The sequence below is a fragment of the Peromyscus maniculatus genome, chromosome 13, assembly GCF_049852395.1.
Source record: "Peromyscus maniculatus bairdii isolate BWxNUB_F1_BW_parent chromosome 13, HU_Pman_BW_mat_3.1, whole genome shotgun sequence".
NCBI lineage: Eukaryota > Metazoa > Chordata > Mammalia > Rodentia > Cricetidae > Peromyscus > Peromyscus maniculatus.
The window spans coordinates 14,964,604-14,980,630 of record NC_134864.1 but is presented as its reverse complement, the minus strand read 5'-3'; the positions used below and the strand labels follow the sequence as shown (position 1 = coordinate 14,980,630).

Below are 16,027 nucleotides of genomic sequence, written 5' to 3'. Positions count from 1 at the left end.
AAATTCACAAAATCAGAAATGAAAAGGGAGACATAACAACAGACAATGAGGAAATCCAGAGAATCATTGGGTCATACTTCAAAAACCTGTACTTGACAAAAATGGAAAACCAGGAAGAAATGGACAATTTTCTGGATAAATACCACATACCAAAATTAAATCAAGACCAGATAAACCATTTAAATAGACCAATACCCCTAAAGAAATAGAAACAGTCATCAAAAGTCTCCCAACCAAAAAAAGCCCAGGACCAGATGGTTTCAGTGCAGAATTCTACCAGACTTTCAAAGAAGAACTAATACCAATACTCTTCAAAGTTTTCCACACAATAGAAACAGAAGGAACACTACCAAACTCTTTTTATGAGGCTACAATTACCCTGATACCCAAACCACACAAAGATGCAACAAAGAAAGAGAACTACAGACCAATCTCCCTCATGAACATTGATGCAAAAATACTCAACAAAATATTGCAAACCGAATCCAAAAATACATCAAAACAATTATCCATCACGACCAAGTAGGATTCATTCCAGGGATGAAAAGATGGTTCAACATATGGAAACTAGTCAATGTAATACACCATATAAACAAACTGAAAGAAAAAAACCACATGATCATCTCCCTAGATGCTGAAAAAAACTTTCACAAAATCTAACAGTCCTTCATGATAAAGGTCTTAGAAAGATCAGGAATACAAGGAACATTCCTAAACAAATAAAGGCAATTCTTAGCAAACTAACAGCAAACATCAAATGAAAGAGAGAGAAACTCAAAGCGATACCACTAAATTCAGGAACAAGACAAGGCTGTCCACTCTCCCCATATTTATTCAATATAGTACTAGAAGTTCTAGCTAGAGCAATAAGACAACAAAAGGAGATCAAAGGGATACAAATTGGCAAGGAAGAAGTCAAACTTTCACTATTTGCATATGATATGATAGTATTCATAAGTGACCCCAAAAACTCTACCAGGGAACTCCTACAGCTGATAAACTCCTTCAGTAAAGTGGCAGGATACAAGATCAACTCAAAAAAATCAGTAGCCCTCCTGTGCACAAATGATAAAAGCCAGAGAAACATCACCCTTTACAATAGCCACAAATAATATTAAATACCCTGGGATAACACTAACTAAATGAGTGAAGGACCTTTTTGATAAGAATTTTAAATCTCTAAAGAAAGAAATTGAAGAAGATATCAGAAAATGGAAGGATCTCCCATGCTCACGTATAGGTAGGACTAACATAGTAAAAATGGCAATCTTACCAAAAGCAATCTACAGATTCAATGCAATCCCCATCAAAATCCCAACACAATTCTTCACAGACTTGGGAAGAAAAATACTCAACTTCATATGGAAAAACAAAAGACCCAGAATAGCTAAAAGAATCCTATACAATAAAGCAACCTTGGAAGGCATCACCATCCCTGACCTCAAACTCTACTATAGAGCTATAGTAATAAAAACAGCTTGGTACTGGTATAAAACCCAACATACGGACCAATGGAATCGAATTGAAGACCCTGACATTAATCCATGCATATATGAGCACCTGGTTTTTTACAAAAGAGCCAAAACTATACAATGGAAAAAAGAAAGTATCTTCAACAAATGGTGCTGACATAACTGCATGTTAATATGTAAAAGATTACAAATAGATCCATATCTGTCACCATGCACAAAACTCAAGTCCAAGTGGATCCAAGACCTGAACATAAATCCAGTTACACTAAACTTAATAGAAAAGAAAGCAGGAAGTACTCTTGAATGTATTGGCACCAGAGACCATTTCCTAAATATAACACCAACAGCACAGACCCTGAGCACAACAATTAATAAATGGGACCTCTTGAAATTGAGAAGCTTCTGCAGGGCAAAAGACACAGTCAATAAGACAAAAAGACGGCCAACAGAATGGGAAAAAATCTTCACCAAACCCACATCTGACAGAGGATTGATCTCCACAGTATATAAAGAACTCAAGAAACTAGACATCAAAATACTAAACAGTCCAATTAAAAAACGGGCTAAAGAGCTAAACAGAGAATTCACAAAACAAGAATCACAAATGACTGAAAGACATTTAAAGAAATACTCAACATCCTTAATCATCAGAGAAATGCAAATCAAAACAACTCTGAGATACCACCTTACACCTGTCAGAATGGCTATGATCAAAAACACCAGTGACAGTCAATGTTGGAGAGGATGTGGAGCATTGGGAATACTCCTCCACTGTTGGTGGGAATGTAAGCTTGTACAACCACTGTGGAAATCAGTATGGCGGTTTCTCAGAAAATTAGGAATCAAACTACCTCAAGACCTAGCCATCCCACTCTTTTGTATATACCCAAGGAATGCTGATTCATACCATAAAGATACATGCTCAGCTATGTTTATAGCAGCACTATTTGTAATAGCCAGAACCTGGAAACAACCTAGATGCCCGTCAATGGAAGAATGGATGAAAAAAAAATGTGGTACATATACACAATAGAGTACTACTCAGCAGAGAAAAACAATGAAAGCATGAAATCTGCAGGCAAATGGATGGAACTAGAAAAAATCATCCTGAGTGAGGTAACCCAAACCCAAAAAGACAGTCATGGTATGTACTCACTCATAGGTGGATTCTAGATATAAAATAAAGAACAGACTACAACCCACAGAACCATGGAGGCTATATATATATAGCATGGAGGTCCCTAGGACAACTGTGGCTTATAATAAATTTTGGTTTTACTCAATTACTGAGCAAATGTCAATGAAAATCTCACTATTAATATAAGAATACATACTCTATGAAACTGATAATAGAAAAATTAATTAATTAATTAATTTTAAACAATTAAAAATAAAAGAAAAATACTATTGTTTCTCAATGTTAATATCAGTTTTGTAGAATACATGTCAAAACATTGATTGCTGCCTCCCATCATTATAATTTCTAGTATGACAAGTCCAAGAATTTGTATGTTCACAGGCAATGGTTTTGCTGCTAGGACAATGGAAACATATATTGGTTAATAAATAAGTTGCTTTGGCCTATGGCAAGGCAGCTTAGAGGCAGGCAGGAAATCCCAGGAGAGAAACAAGAAAGAGAAAGGCAGAGTCTATAGAGACACTAGCCTGTTGCCCAAGGAGCAACATACCAGCAGATTGATAAAGCCACGGAACACGTGGCAAAATATAGATTAATAGAAATGGGTTAATTTAATATATAAGAGCTAGATAGTAAGAGGCCTGCCATAGGTCATACAGTTTGTAAATAATATTAAGCCTCTGAGTGATTATTTTATAAGCAGCTGTGGGACTACAGAGCCAGGTGGGACCAGAGAAAACTTTTAACTACAATTGTGGGAACTGAACTTGAGTTCTCTAGAAGTAAGAGCAACAAGTGCTCTTAACTACTGAGTCATTTCTCTGAAACCCAAAGTATTAGTTTAGCACAACATTGCTTCTTTGAAAAAAATAAATAACTGCCCATCCTTCAACTAAACTAGAAAAACAGAGAAATTAAAGTTAATAATTTTAGAAATCAGAGAGGGCCAGTAGAGCAGACACCATAAAGTCTCAAAGCGTTTGGAGGAAAGAACTAAATGCTGTCATATTATATCAACATGTGAAAATATCTTGAGATAACTATGAGAAAAATAACCTTACTAGATATAGTTACAAAAAGCAAATAAAATAAAATTCCCAAGAGTAAATTTAAATGAGGAAATAAATTACTGCAATGGAAATTATAATTACATTATAAGTTATAGGCCAGCCTAAATTAATTTTTTTAAAAAGAAAATAAAAATAAAATCATAAAACCCTGTTTAATAAAGGACATTGTAAAATAATGTCTTCCAGAGGCTGGGGTAGTTTAGGGAATAAGAAGTGGATGAAAAAAGGATTGTAAATATATTCAAGGAGGCATTTGTATATTAGGAATAACTTCAAATGTATAACACAAAAGATAATCATGGTTAATAATTTCTTACATATTTTAAAACAGCTGACTGTAGGTGTAGTTTTCCTGTCCCAACTGACTGCTCCCAAATAACCATCATGGAGACTTAAAATTACTTATTTATGCTCTGCCAATCACTCAGGCTTGTTATTAGCTAACTCTTACACTTATGTCAACCCATATTTCTTATCTAGGCTTGCCATGTGGCTTGATACCTCTTCTCAGTACAGCATGCACATCTTGCTCTCTCTGTGTCTGCTGGTGACTCCTGACTCTACCTTTTTTCATCCCAGCATTCTCCTAATCTGGATCTCCTGCCTAACTTTATTCTGTTCAGCTAGTGTCCAGTCAGCTTCTTTATTAAGCCAATCACAGTGACAAATCTTCACAGTGTACAAAAAAGATTATTCCATGGCAGGTACCAAAGAGGAATTTGAATATTCCCATATGCAAAGAAATGATACATGCTTAAAGTGGTAAATATCACAATTACTTAAATCTCAATATTGTATATTCACATTCATGAATTTTTAAGATTATGTAAATTACAATCAACTAATAATCATCAAGAAAATAGGTTTACAGAGAAAAATCAATACATAGATTATACTAAACAAACTAAAAAGGAAATGAAAAATTCTGAAGGTAGCCAAAAAAATAATATGATAAAATTCAACATCTGTTACTTTTTGAGGTGATAAAATGTTCCCCAGCACATGGAAGCTGAGGGAGGAGGACTGACATGAGTTGGAGGTCAACCTTGATTACATAGTGAGTTTGGGTCAGGTTAGGCTGTAGGGGAAGGATCTGTCTCAGAGAACAAAAAAGAGAGAGGGGGAGGAAGTGTGAAAGGAAGAAAGAAAAAAGTAAGGAGGAAAGAAGGGAGGAACAAGAGAAAAAAGAAAGAAGGAAGGAAGGGAGAATGAAATGGAGAGAAAATGAGGGAGAAATAAAAAGAAAGGAACCAACAGTTGACTACTATGGTAATTTCAGATATACACAAATATACCAAAAACTGGATTGTACACTTTAAATGCATATACTGAATATTAATCGAGAAAACTTTTATTTCAAACACACATTGTACATTTTTAAGTAAATTAAGAAAACTGGAATTTAAAGATGAGTACTTCATTATGGATTGTGAGTTACTACAGCTAACTCTATTCTTAAAATTCGTGATGAGAATGTTTTTAATCTAGCCCATTATTCACATCTTGATAACTTCAATCCCTGTGTTATAATATTAGTTGGAACTTAGGGGATGTTAATTAGTCTTACTGGAAAACATGAGCATGAAGTCTCCATGAATCACATTAGTTTTCTCTCAAGAAGAAGTGTCCAGTGCCCCAACTCTTTACTCCTTATGAAGGCATATTGAAAAAAAAATGATCCTCTGTGATATAGTAAGAGGGTAATCACTAAATATGGAATCTGATCCTCTGGCATTATTCTGACTAGTATTTTGTCAATTTGACGTAAGTTAGCATCACCTTAGAGGCAGGAGCCTCAGTGAAGAAAATTCTTCTGTAAGATCAGCTTGTAGGAAGCCTGAGGACCATTTTCTTGATTAATGATTGAAATGGGAGGGTACAGGCCATTGTACATCATGCTACCCTTGGGGAGTGGTCTTGGGGTAGATAAGAAAACAAACCCAGAAAGCAAGGAAGCAGCACTCCTCCATGGGCTCTACCCTTCAGATGCCTGCCTTGAGTTCTTTCCCTGACAGTGATGACATGTGACCTGCCAGTTGTAAGCTGAAATAACCCTTTCCTTCCTAAGTTCTTATTGGTCATGATGTTTTTATCCCAACAGCAGAAAACCTAACTGAAGCCTTGCAAGGTGGTACATACCTTTAATCACTGTACTAGAGAGGCAGAAGCAGGTAGATCTCTGAATTTGAAGCCAGCTTGTTCTAGAGAGTCAGTTCCAGGATAGCCAAGACTACACAGAGAAACTTTGTCTCAAAAAATAAAAAAATAAAAATCAAACAAACAAACAAACAAAAAACTCTAAGACGAACATCTTGGTGCTTAATTTCACAGCCCTAGAAATAACTGTATTGCTGAAGGCACCTAGCCTGTGATAATTTATTAAAACAGGCAGATCATACTCAGGGGATGATCTGAAATCAATGTGATCAGAAATGCAATGATGTTTATTTTCAACCGTTTCTTTTCAAATTTTACTGGAGGTTTTGCTAAATTGACTAATGACAAATAAAGGGCATTTTTAGCAAACTATGTTTATTTAAAGACAGTATGATTGTAGAAAATTAAGAAGGCACTAGAACTAATGTACTGAATTTAGGATAATTGCACATGTGCTCAACATGCAAGATTTCATGATTCTGTGTAGCTGGGCTGTAGCTCATTGATTACTCATTTTCATAATTTCTACATGGCTTGGAGTTTTATTCTAGCACAGAACAATATATGCATACATGCATACATACACACATAAATACATATGAAAAACTGTGACAGTATATATGCTTGTTACAAACAGAAAGTTATTATACAAGAATATAAGTTTTCACATATTATATGAAAAGAATTAGAAGTAGTATTTAAAATATCATCAATGATATAAGAATATGAGAAACATATATACTGATTATTAAAATACATTAATGAAAATAATTAGACACATTTTTGAAGGAAAGTTACTTACGTTCTTGAACAGGAGAATTCATTTTTAATGAAGATTTTACTCCTTCCCAAATTGCTGCTATATATTCAGTGTAGTGATAACAAAATCCCCTCAGACTGTCCTTTGTAGATACTAGAAATAAAATCTTATATTGTCATTGATATGCAAGGACTTAGAAAAACAAAAATGTTAAAAAAAAAAGATTAGAAGACTACCCCTATTTACTTCCAATATGTATTTTCAAACTATGTTAATTGAGAGAGTGATAAAACTACATTAATTAAATACAATGGAGAGATTTTATAAATAGAAACTTATATATATATATAGGTTGATCTTTAGCAAGGTACAGATGCAATGAAATAGAGACTCTAGAGTCATTTACAAATTACTACTGGCTGAATGACAATAAAAATGAATATAGGTAGCATTCTATGGACTGAGCATAATATATATTTAGGAATATATATACACACACACATATATATATATACTTATACATGTATGCATATCATAAAATTTAGTTAGTGAAAAATGAAGCCAAAAATTTGAAGGAGAGTGGGTTTAGAGGGAAGAAGAGAGGGGAGAAATATTGTAATTAAATTATAATCACAAAATCAAAAAATATTTAAAGAACAAAAATTACACACACACATCATATATATATGTGTGTTATATATATACATATATATGTATGTATGTATGTATGTATGTATGTATGTATGTATGTAATACTATTAGTGGAGCTAAAGGAATAGCTTAGGGTTAAGTAAATTTGGTTCCCAGCAACCATGTCAGTTGGATGAGAACTGCCTGTTGTCCCAGCTCCAGGTGATCTTACATCCTCTTTTGTTGTTTGTGGGTACCCATGCCCAACACATGCATGGCATGTTCTTATACAGACACATGCATGCTCAGAAATAAAATATAAAAAAAAATTTAAAGATTTAAAAATGCTATTGGGTTGGGACCTTTAGATAAAAACATGAATTTGAATCCCCACTATGTATTATACAGAGGAATTTGAAATGAACCATAAGAATAAATGTAAAATATGATATTCTAAGAATATAATGAAAATATTTTTGATCTTGAATTTGGTAAGAATTACTTTCACATGGCATAAAACTCATAATCTAGGAAGAAATTTGCAAGATAGACTTCATAAAAATTAAAATCTTCCAGGGCTGGAGAGATGGCTCAGAGTTAAGAGCATTGACTGCCCTTCTAGAAGACCCAAGTTCAATTCCCAGTACCCACATGGCAGCTCACACCTGTCTCTAACTCCAGTTTCAGGTGACCCCGACACACCTGGCAAAAACACAAATGCACATAAAAATTTTAAAAAATTAAAATCTTCCTTTTAAGGGAATTTTTCTGTTTTTTGTTTGATTGTTTATTGAGACAGGGTCTCACTATGTATTCCTGGTTGTTCTTGAACTCACTATGTAGTCCAAGCTGGCCTTGAATGAATTTGCAGAGATCTACCTGCCTCTGCTTTCAAAATCCTGAAATTAAAGTTTTGCACCATCATGCCTAGCTTTCAAGAACTAAAAAAAAAGGGGGGGGGCTGTGTAAAAAATATTGAAAATAATATGTACAAAAGATTTGTTTCTGATCAAATAAAAATACTTACAGTGTTTATATTAGTAATAAAAAATAACAAAAATAGACAAGTAATTTGAAGCTAACTTTCATCAAATAATATGCATAGACAGATGGAAAATATGCAGCTAGAAATAAATTCACAGTCATTAGTCACTAGAAAAATGTGAATCAAAACATCACAATCTTAACTATTGTTCCCAAATCAGAATGGGTAGTCAATGAAATGATACTGTTACAGAGAAATGTGGAGAACAGTTGAAAATTCTGTATACTGCTAGCAGAAATATGACAATAAACCACTTTGGGAAACTGTTTCTTAAAAAGCTAAAAAAAAAAAAAATAGAGTTTAAGAGCGCTTGTTGTCCGTCCAGAGGACCCAAGTGTGGTAATACATTATGTACCCCAATAAAGCTTGCCTGGGGATGAGAGGACAGAACCAGCCACTAAAATAGACATAGAGATCAGGCAGTAGTGGTACACACATTTAATCCTATTACTCAGGAGGCAGAGTTCTGTCTGGATTTCTGTGAGTTCAAGGCCACACTAGGCTACATGAGAGAAACAGAACCAGGCAGTGGTGACACACGCCTTTAAGCTAGTGGCTGGCTGTTCTGCTTCTCTGATCTTTTAGCTTTCACCCCAATATCTGGCTCTGGGATTTTTATTTTAAGACCTTTTAAGATTCATGTCACACCTAGGTTTGGTTCCCAGCATACACATTAAAGGATCATAACTGTCAGTAAGTCCAGTCCCAAGATATCCAATGACTTACTTTTGCTTTCATGGATGCTATATTGTTGGAAGGCATTGCTGGCTCGTCAGAGTTTGCATTCTGTCATGGCCTGGCAGCTTTTTTGAAAAGCTCAATGACATGGAGACTCCCTCCTTACCCAGTGAAACCTTCTGCTGTCTACCTGCCCTTACCTGGAGAATGTCCCCAGGCTCTGGAGGACCGATCTTATCTGAAAGCTGTCTCTAAGCGAGATGCCTGATTTATCTTTAGCTTGACCCTTTGGCACAGACTCCTGCTAGAAGCCTTCCCTGCTGCACATATGATAAGACTTGTGCTAGGAGCTTTATGACAGGGCAGTGCCACTTGATACAAATTAGGGTTTGTCCCTAGGCTCCCCAATCCTATATATTCCTTATACTCTGAAATAAATTTGAGCTGATTCACAGACGTCTGTCTCCTGGAAAACTGTCTCCATCCTACCCACAGCCATCTAAACCCTGTTGCCTGCTTCTGGTCCCCCCACCCTTGTGGACCAATGCAGCCAACAATCAGGAGGAAGAGGCACAGCCACATTACACTCATGTGGTACACATAAATACACTGCAGCAAAACACTAATATATGTAAAATAAGTCTAAAATAGTTACCATAAAAGCTTATGCACTATTTAAATATTCTACTTTTAATACACAAGAATCATGAAAATAGATGTCCATATGAGAGCAAATAAAAATTTGTGGAAAAGAAGCAAGGAAAATATAAGTTTCTTGTGTTTACTTTTTATATAAAATCTGAACAAATGGATAGGAACGTATTTGTAAAAAGTAGAGAAATTACTTATGAGTAAAGGAAATTTTTAAGTGTGGATGTGGTGGTGGGGGCAGCCCATTGTAGGCAATCTTGATTCTCTTTGTTAACATGACTGTGGTGACAATTTCACTATAGCATAATAAAAATTCAATTGGTATATTTTATATATATATTTCTTTTTGGCTTTTTCGAGACAGGGTTTCTCTGTGTAGTTTTGGTGCCTGTCATAGATCTCACTTTGTAGACCAGGCTAGCCTCAACCTAGCCAAGAAATCTGCTTTGCTCTGTCTCCCGAGTGCTGGGAGTAAAGGTATGCACCACCACCACCTGGTTCAAGTGGTATACTTTTAAGATTTATTTATTTATTTGTGTGTGTGTGTTTATTTGTTTATTTGTTTATTTATTTATTTATTTATTTATTTATTTATTTATTTATTTATTTATTTTCCAGAGCTGAGGACCGACCCCAGGGCCTTCCGCTTTCTAGGCAAGCCCTCTACCACTGAGCTAAATCCCCAAACCCAAGATTTATTTATTTTTATTTGTGTCTGAGTATTCACCTGCATGTATGTGTATGTACCACCTGCATGCCTGATACCTGCAGAGACTTTAAGAGGGCATCAAATTCCCTGGAACTGGAGTTACAAGTGGTTATGTGCTGCATTGTGGATGTTAGGAATGGAATTTTGGTCTTCTGGAAAAGCAGGAAGCACTCTTAAGAGCAAAGCCATCTCTCCAGGAGTATCAAGGGGTAGACTCTTAAATGTGCATTTTTATAATGTTTTTATATCTTAGTAGATTTGTGAAAAAAATTATTTGAATGAGCATATTTGTGGATCTTATTGATGTCTTGTATATGCAATAATAATTTAAGTGATGGTGTTATAATTGTATCTAATCTCAACTTCACAGGACAGGTGTCTTAGGAAACCTCACAGCTCCATGCAATAAGCACTGTGGTTGTGAGAGTGCCATCTATGCTTCTGTATGTGGAAGAGATGACATTGAATATTTCTCTGCCTGCTTTGCAGGCTGCATAGCTGAAAAATACTTACAAAATGAAAAGGTAACTTTTATTTATTATGCCTCTTGCTCAATTTATAAGTAGTGATTAGATTTTACTTCTAGCTCTCTCTAAAATTTTCTTTGTATATTTTCCTTACTTTTAGTTTTAACAACATGAAAAGAAAACCGAGTTTATGTTTCCCAACTCGCTGGACTTGGAACACATTTTTTTGCACACAATCTTTCATACCAGGGTTGCCCAGTGCTATCCTGTGAGTCAGCTTTCCTTCAAATGTGCCTTTTGCTGAGATTCAAAATGCCTACTCTCTAGTTTCCTGCTGTTTCACTATCTGCTTCACAACAACTCAGATATAGATAGGAACTATTTTAAATGGGGCATTAAATCAAGTGCTCTCCTACTGAGCTGCATCCCCAGCCCTCAGTTCTTTGTGCACCAGATATTATCAGATAAGCAAGGCTTGCACAGAACATATCTGATGTTCTAGAAAACTGAGAGTTATAGATAATTTATATGAATGAGAGAACTATGACTTTACTGAATTGAATCTGCTTAAACACTCTCGTTACATATGCATGGCACTAACATGAAATTTTTATTTTTTAGACTGCTACAACAACCCAGAACTTATTTATTTTTTTCATAGTCCATGTTCTGTTGTAGAGAGTAATTGATGAAGCTACAAGCCTTAAATCATTTTCAAGCTTGGGTCCTGATAATTTTGAAATTCATCTTGAGGATCTAATTTGCTACTTCTATAATTCCTTCATTACTTTTCACCAGCAATATTGCATGAATCTTACATCATTTGTAAACTTCTGTGCTTCTATGGAATAAGCCCTAGCTAATTTCTAATCAGAATCTATACTCAGTTCATGACTTCAATATCAATTATCTTGTACAACAGCAAGGCCGTTAATTTCAGCTCATGATAATATGTGGACTTGTCAAATGCTTTAATCCTTGTAGAACCCAATATCCTGAAATCTCACCAACTGACCACTAAAGTTTGTTTTCAATCTTGCTCCTAGTCACCTATTTTCTGTGCTTTGCAGACATTTACTGCACTGTGTCTTCATCCTTCAGATCTGCAATCACAATTAATCACATGCTCTCTGTTGCTGGACACAATCATAACACTAAGGATCTTTCTCATCTGGAATTTGAGCAGATTAAAATATTTTAAAAAATCCTTGGAGCATCTTAGGAAAATAGAAAAAGAAAAGCAAAATCAATATGCTATTTCCTTGTTTTCTTCTGCTGCCTTTTTGGGCTGAAGATCTTAATTTCTCTTAGTAAAACTTTCTCTGTGTGAAATTTTTACATGTACCAATTTCTGTACAATTTACACTTCTCATCCCACCCCAGTTTTTTGTTTTCTGATTCTTTCACATCCTTTCTGCTCTAGCCCTCACTGTGCTTGGTCACTGAACTTGTTAAGTATGTTCTGGCCCACTGTTTTATGACTGACTGCTTTTCTTCTCTTATCTGGAACATATTTCTAGATTACTACGTAACTTTCTTCCATATGTCCTTTAAATGTCTTCTCAAATAGCAGCCTATCATTTATGCATTCTCTGATCCTGCTAAGTACAAAAGTATTTTTCCTAATACTGCTTGCAATTTTTCCTTGCCCTTTTTTTTTCTTGATAATAGCCACATATGCATCATAGAAAACTTTATTTTGTGTTCTCTAGTTGCCTTCCAAAGTAGAAAATTCTCTAAATGGCAAACAGATTTCTGTTGTATTGTTCACAATATGTTCCCTCAAGTTAAACTGTTGTTTGGAACACAGACATTTAGAAACTTTGGTGGAATGATAATTTAAGCTAGGGTATTTGTATATTTATGTTATTTAAAGTGTCTACTAATTCATCAGCTAGGATGATATGATTTTCTTTTTTCTGTTTTTTTTTTTTTTTGAGACAGGGTTTCTCTGTAGTTTTGGTGTCTATCCTGGATCGCACTCTGTAGACCAGGCTGGCCTTGAACTCACAGAGATTCGCCTGGCTCTGCCTCCCGAGTGCTGGGATTAAAGGTGTGCAGCCACCACCGCCCAGCCACTCTAATTTTCTTAACCACTCAGGCCATCTTTAAACCTCTTATTGGCAGTATTTTTACTTTGTTGTTGTTTCTCTGTTATAACTATTGTTATGTAGCTCAGGACATTTTAAGTAGCCTAATAAATTCCTATATGAACTCTTTATTTCCAAACACTGTGTAAGCCTTTTTAGTGTGTGTGTGTGTGTGTGTGTGTGTGTGTGTGTGTGTGTGTGTGTGTGTGTGTGTATTTCTGCCTCTCCAGTTCTGGGGTTATTTTGCTGTTTGTGTGCTCTTAAAAATATTTGGTCTCTGATACTATGTGTCTACTGTGCTTAATAAAACTCAAATCCTATTATAGTTGTATACAAAACAAAGTATTAACAAGCTTATACAATCTTTTATAGTTGGGTACTTGTCTATACTTCAAATCCCAGCTAAAATTTAATTCTACTCACTACATTATTTTTAATTGCCCTTAACTTATATTTCTGTCCAATGATAAAGTAAATTGACTACTATTTCTTAAATTTATAGAACTCTTCCTTTTTTACAACAATTCTATACCCACAAACACCTACACAAAAAGCAATTCATTGACAGGTAATATATTTCTGATTTTACAATTAATATTACATTTCTAAATAATGTGTGGCAGGTTTAGCATGAGGCTATTCATTAAATTTGGCATTTGTAGCTGGATGTGATGGCACATGCCTTTAATTCCTGTACTCTGGAAACAGAGGCAGCCAGATCTCTGTAAGTTCAGGCCAGCCAGGGTTACAGAGTGAGACTCTGTCAAAGGAATGCTGAGAGCAAGAGAAATAGTCTTCTCCATGAAAGAGCACACCAACTGGTTATTAATGGTCAGCCCTGAAAACATTATACAGTAACATTATATAGACTGAGCAAGTTACATTTATGTGTATACATAAATGTAAGCATATATATGTGTGTATATGTGATATATTACATATATATACATGTATATATATGTATATATATGCATATATATAACAGTAATTAAAGAAAAAGAAACTATGGATTTAAAAGGAAGATACAGGGAAGGATTTAAAGAGGATAAAGGAAGAAGAAAATAATATGATTATATTTTAATCTTAAAAACAAAAAATATTAAAACAAAAACAAACAAAACACTGGGTAGTTTCCCTCTGGATGTTGATTTAATTTTTATTTTAATAATAATAAAGCTAATATTCTTTTGCTGTTTCTGAAATACTGGGGTTTTTTTGTTCAATATTCATAGACATACTACAATTGTTCTTGCATCAAAGAAGGATTGACAAATGCAGACACCCAAGGTGATTTTGTTGACGCTGTTTCTGGAAAATGCAACACCAGGTGTTTTAAATTACCTTTGTTTTTTGCTTTTTTCTTTTCTTCAATTGTTTTTTCTACTTCGGCTGCTATACCAATCACCTTGGTTATCCTCCAGTAAGTATTTAATAGTTGTAATTATTATAAATTTGGCACATAAGAATTATACATTTAGAAATAGTTCATGTTACTTCAGCAAAAGAGTTTCTATATTTTAAAGTAGTAAATAAAGAGGGAAAATATTTATGTTGCTAAAGTTTGTGTATAATTTTTCCTTGTACTTGTTTATTTACATAACTTGTGTAGATGTTACAATTAGTTTCAATTTATTTTGAAACTATACATATTTTTGGAATTGTACATATTACTTTCTAATATTATTTAGAAAATGTAGGTACCTATGCATCAGTAACAAAATAAATTTAATACAAACCATAGATTACATTCACTTTGTATATCACACACAAAGAATCCATAAATGGGAAAATTTTTAATTGTAGCATAGATGTGAGTATAAAGTTGATTCATTGGTATGGGTATTTTTCTCTAGTTTTACATTTGTCATTTATGTGTTCTTCCAGAATATGTAAAGCTCACCTAACATTTATGTTTATTCTAGGAGCAGAATAAAAGGACATTATGCTAAACTTATTTTTTTAAGTTAACAAGTATATTTGTGTCCTAAATATCCTGTGAGAGTTGACCAACAATAAAGGAAAACAATAGCTAATTTCTGGCATTATCTCAGTTAGCTATGGAGTAAAAGTAGGGACAGAAATGTGTGCAATATCCTACCAAATATATGGTTCTGATGGAAAAAAGCAGAATGGAGAATTAGAAAGAACTGCAGGGGAGGGAAAAGAGGCTCGGCTTGGTCAAAACATATCATATGCATAATGAAATTCTCTATGATAGACAAGCAGTATTGATGAGATACCTATTTTTGTTTTTGTTTTATGTTGTTGTAGTTCAAGTGTTTTGTGGATAGGGTCTTTTTGTATAATCAGTTTGCCTCAACGCTATCCTTCTGCCTCTGCCTTTCTTGCTGGGATTACAATCAAATGGGCATCTTGATAGGGTAGTTTGAAGATATAAAGGCAAATGGAGTTAAAGGGAGAAACTGGAAAAAAAAGAAAGTGAATGTGTAATAGTGATATTTAGAGATAATATGATAGAGCATATTTATTTCTTAAAAGGATGAAAGTTATAACTTTGATGGAATATACAGAACTCTAGGATCATATTCAGACTTTCCATTTGGGCAACTAAAAGAATGATAATTCTATTAACTAATATATAAAATTCAAGGAAGAGAAAATTCAAAGGAACCCATACTTGAGTTGGTGAAATGACTCAGTGAGTAGAGACACTTTCTACCATGTCTGAAGACCTGAGTTCAATCCTCTGGACTCACATGGTGGAAGTTAAAAACACCTCCTGAAAGTTTTCCTTTGACCTCTACAGCGCCCCTTCCTCCCATTAGAAGATATTTCATGTTTACAGGTCAGTAGAATTGATGTTGGGGACATAACAATCCTACCAAATACCATCTACAAATTCATACAATCACCATCAATGTATTCTGTTATTCTTCATAAGACAAGGGAAAAATTCTAAAATTCACATGTAAATATAAAAGATTCTGAATACCCAAAACAATGATGAACACAAAATCAAGTGCTAGAACTTTATACACCTTCAAATTATACAGCCAAGCCATAGGCACAAAAACACCATGATACTAGCATAAAGGCCAATTATGTATAGTAATGGAAGAGAATACAAGACCCAGAAATAAACCCACACAGCAACAGCCCTCTGGTTTCAACAAAGGCATTTCAAGTTTATGTTGCAGAA

At 34.5% G+C, this 16,027-nt stretch overlaps 1 protein-coding gene across 3 annotated transcripts in view; it reads left to right on the top strand.

Moving 5' to 3' along the window:
- Positions 1-16,027, top strand: part of Slco6a1 (solute carrier organic anion transporter family member 6A1) — a 90,649-nt gene that overhangs the window by 49,966 nt on the left and 24,656 nt on the right. For 2 of the 3 annotated variants that reach the window (XM_016004197.3, XM_076549689.1), the window contains exons 9-10: positions 10,681-10,834; positions 14,100-14,287. In XM_016004197.3, coding sequence (XP_015859683.1) covers positions 10,681-10,834; positions 14,100-14,287 — 342 coding nt within the window. The remainder of the gene's footprint in view (positions 1-10,680; positions 10,835-14,099; positions 14,288-16,027) is intronic. The other variant, XM_042259910.2, reaches the window with a different exon arrangement.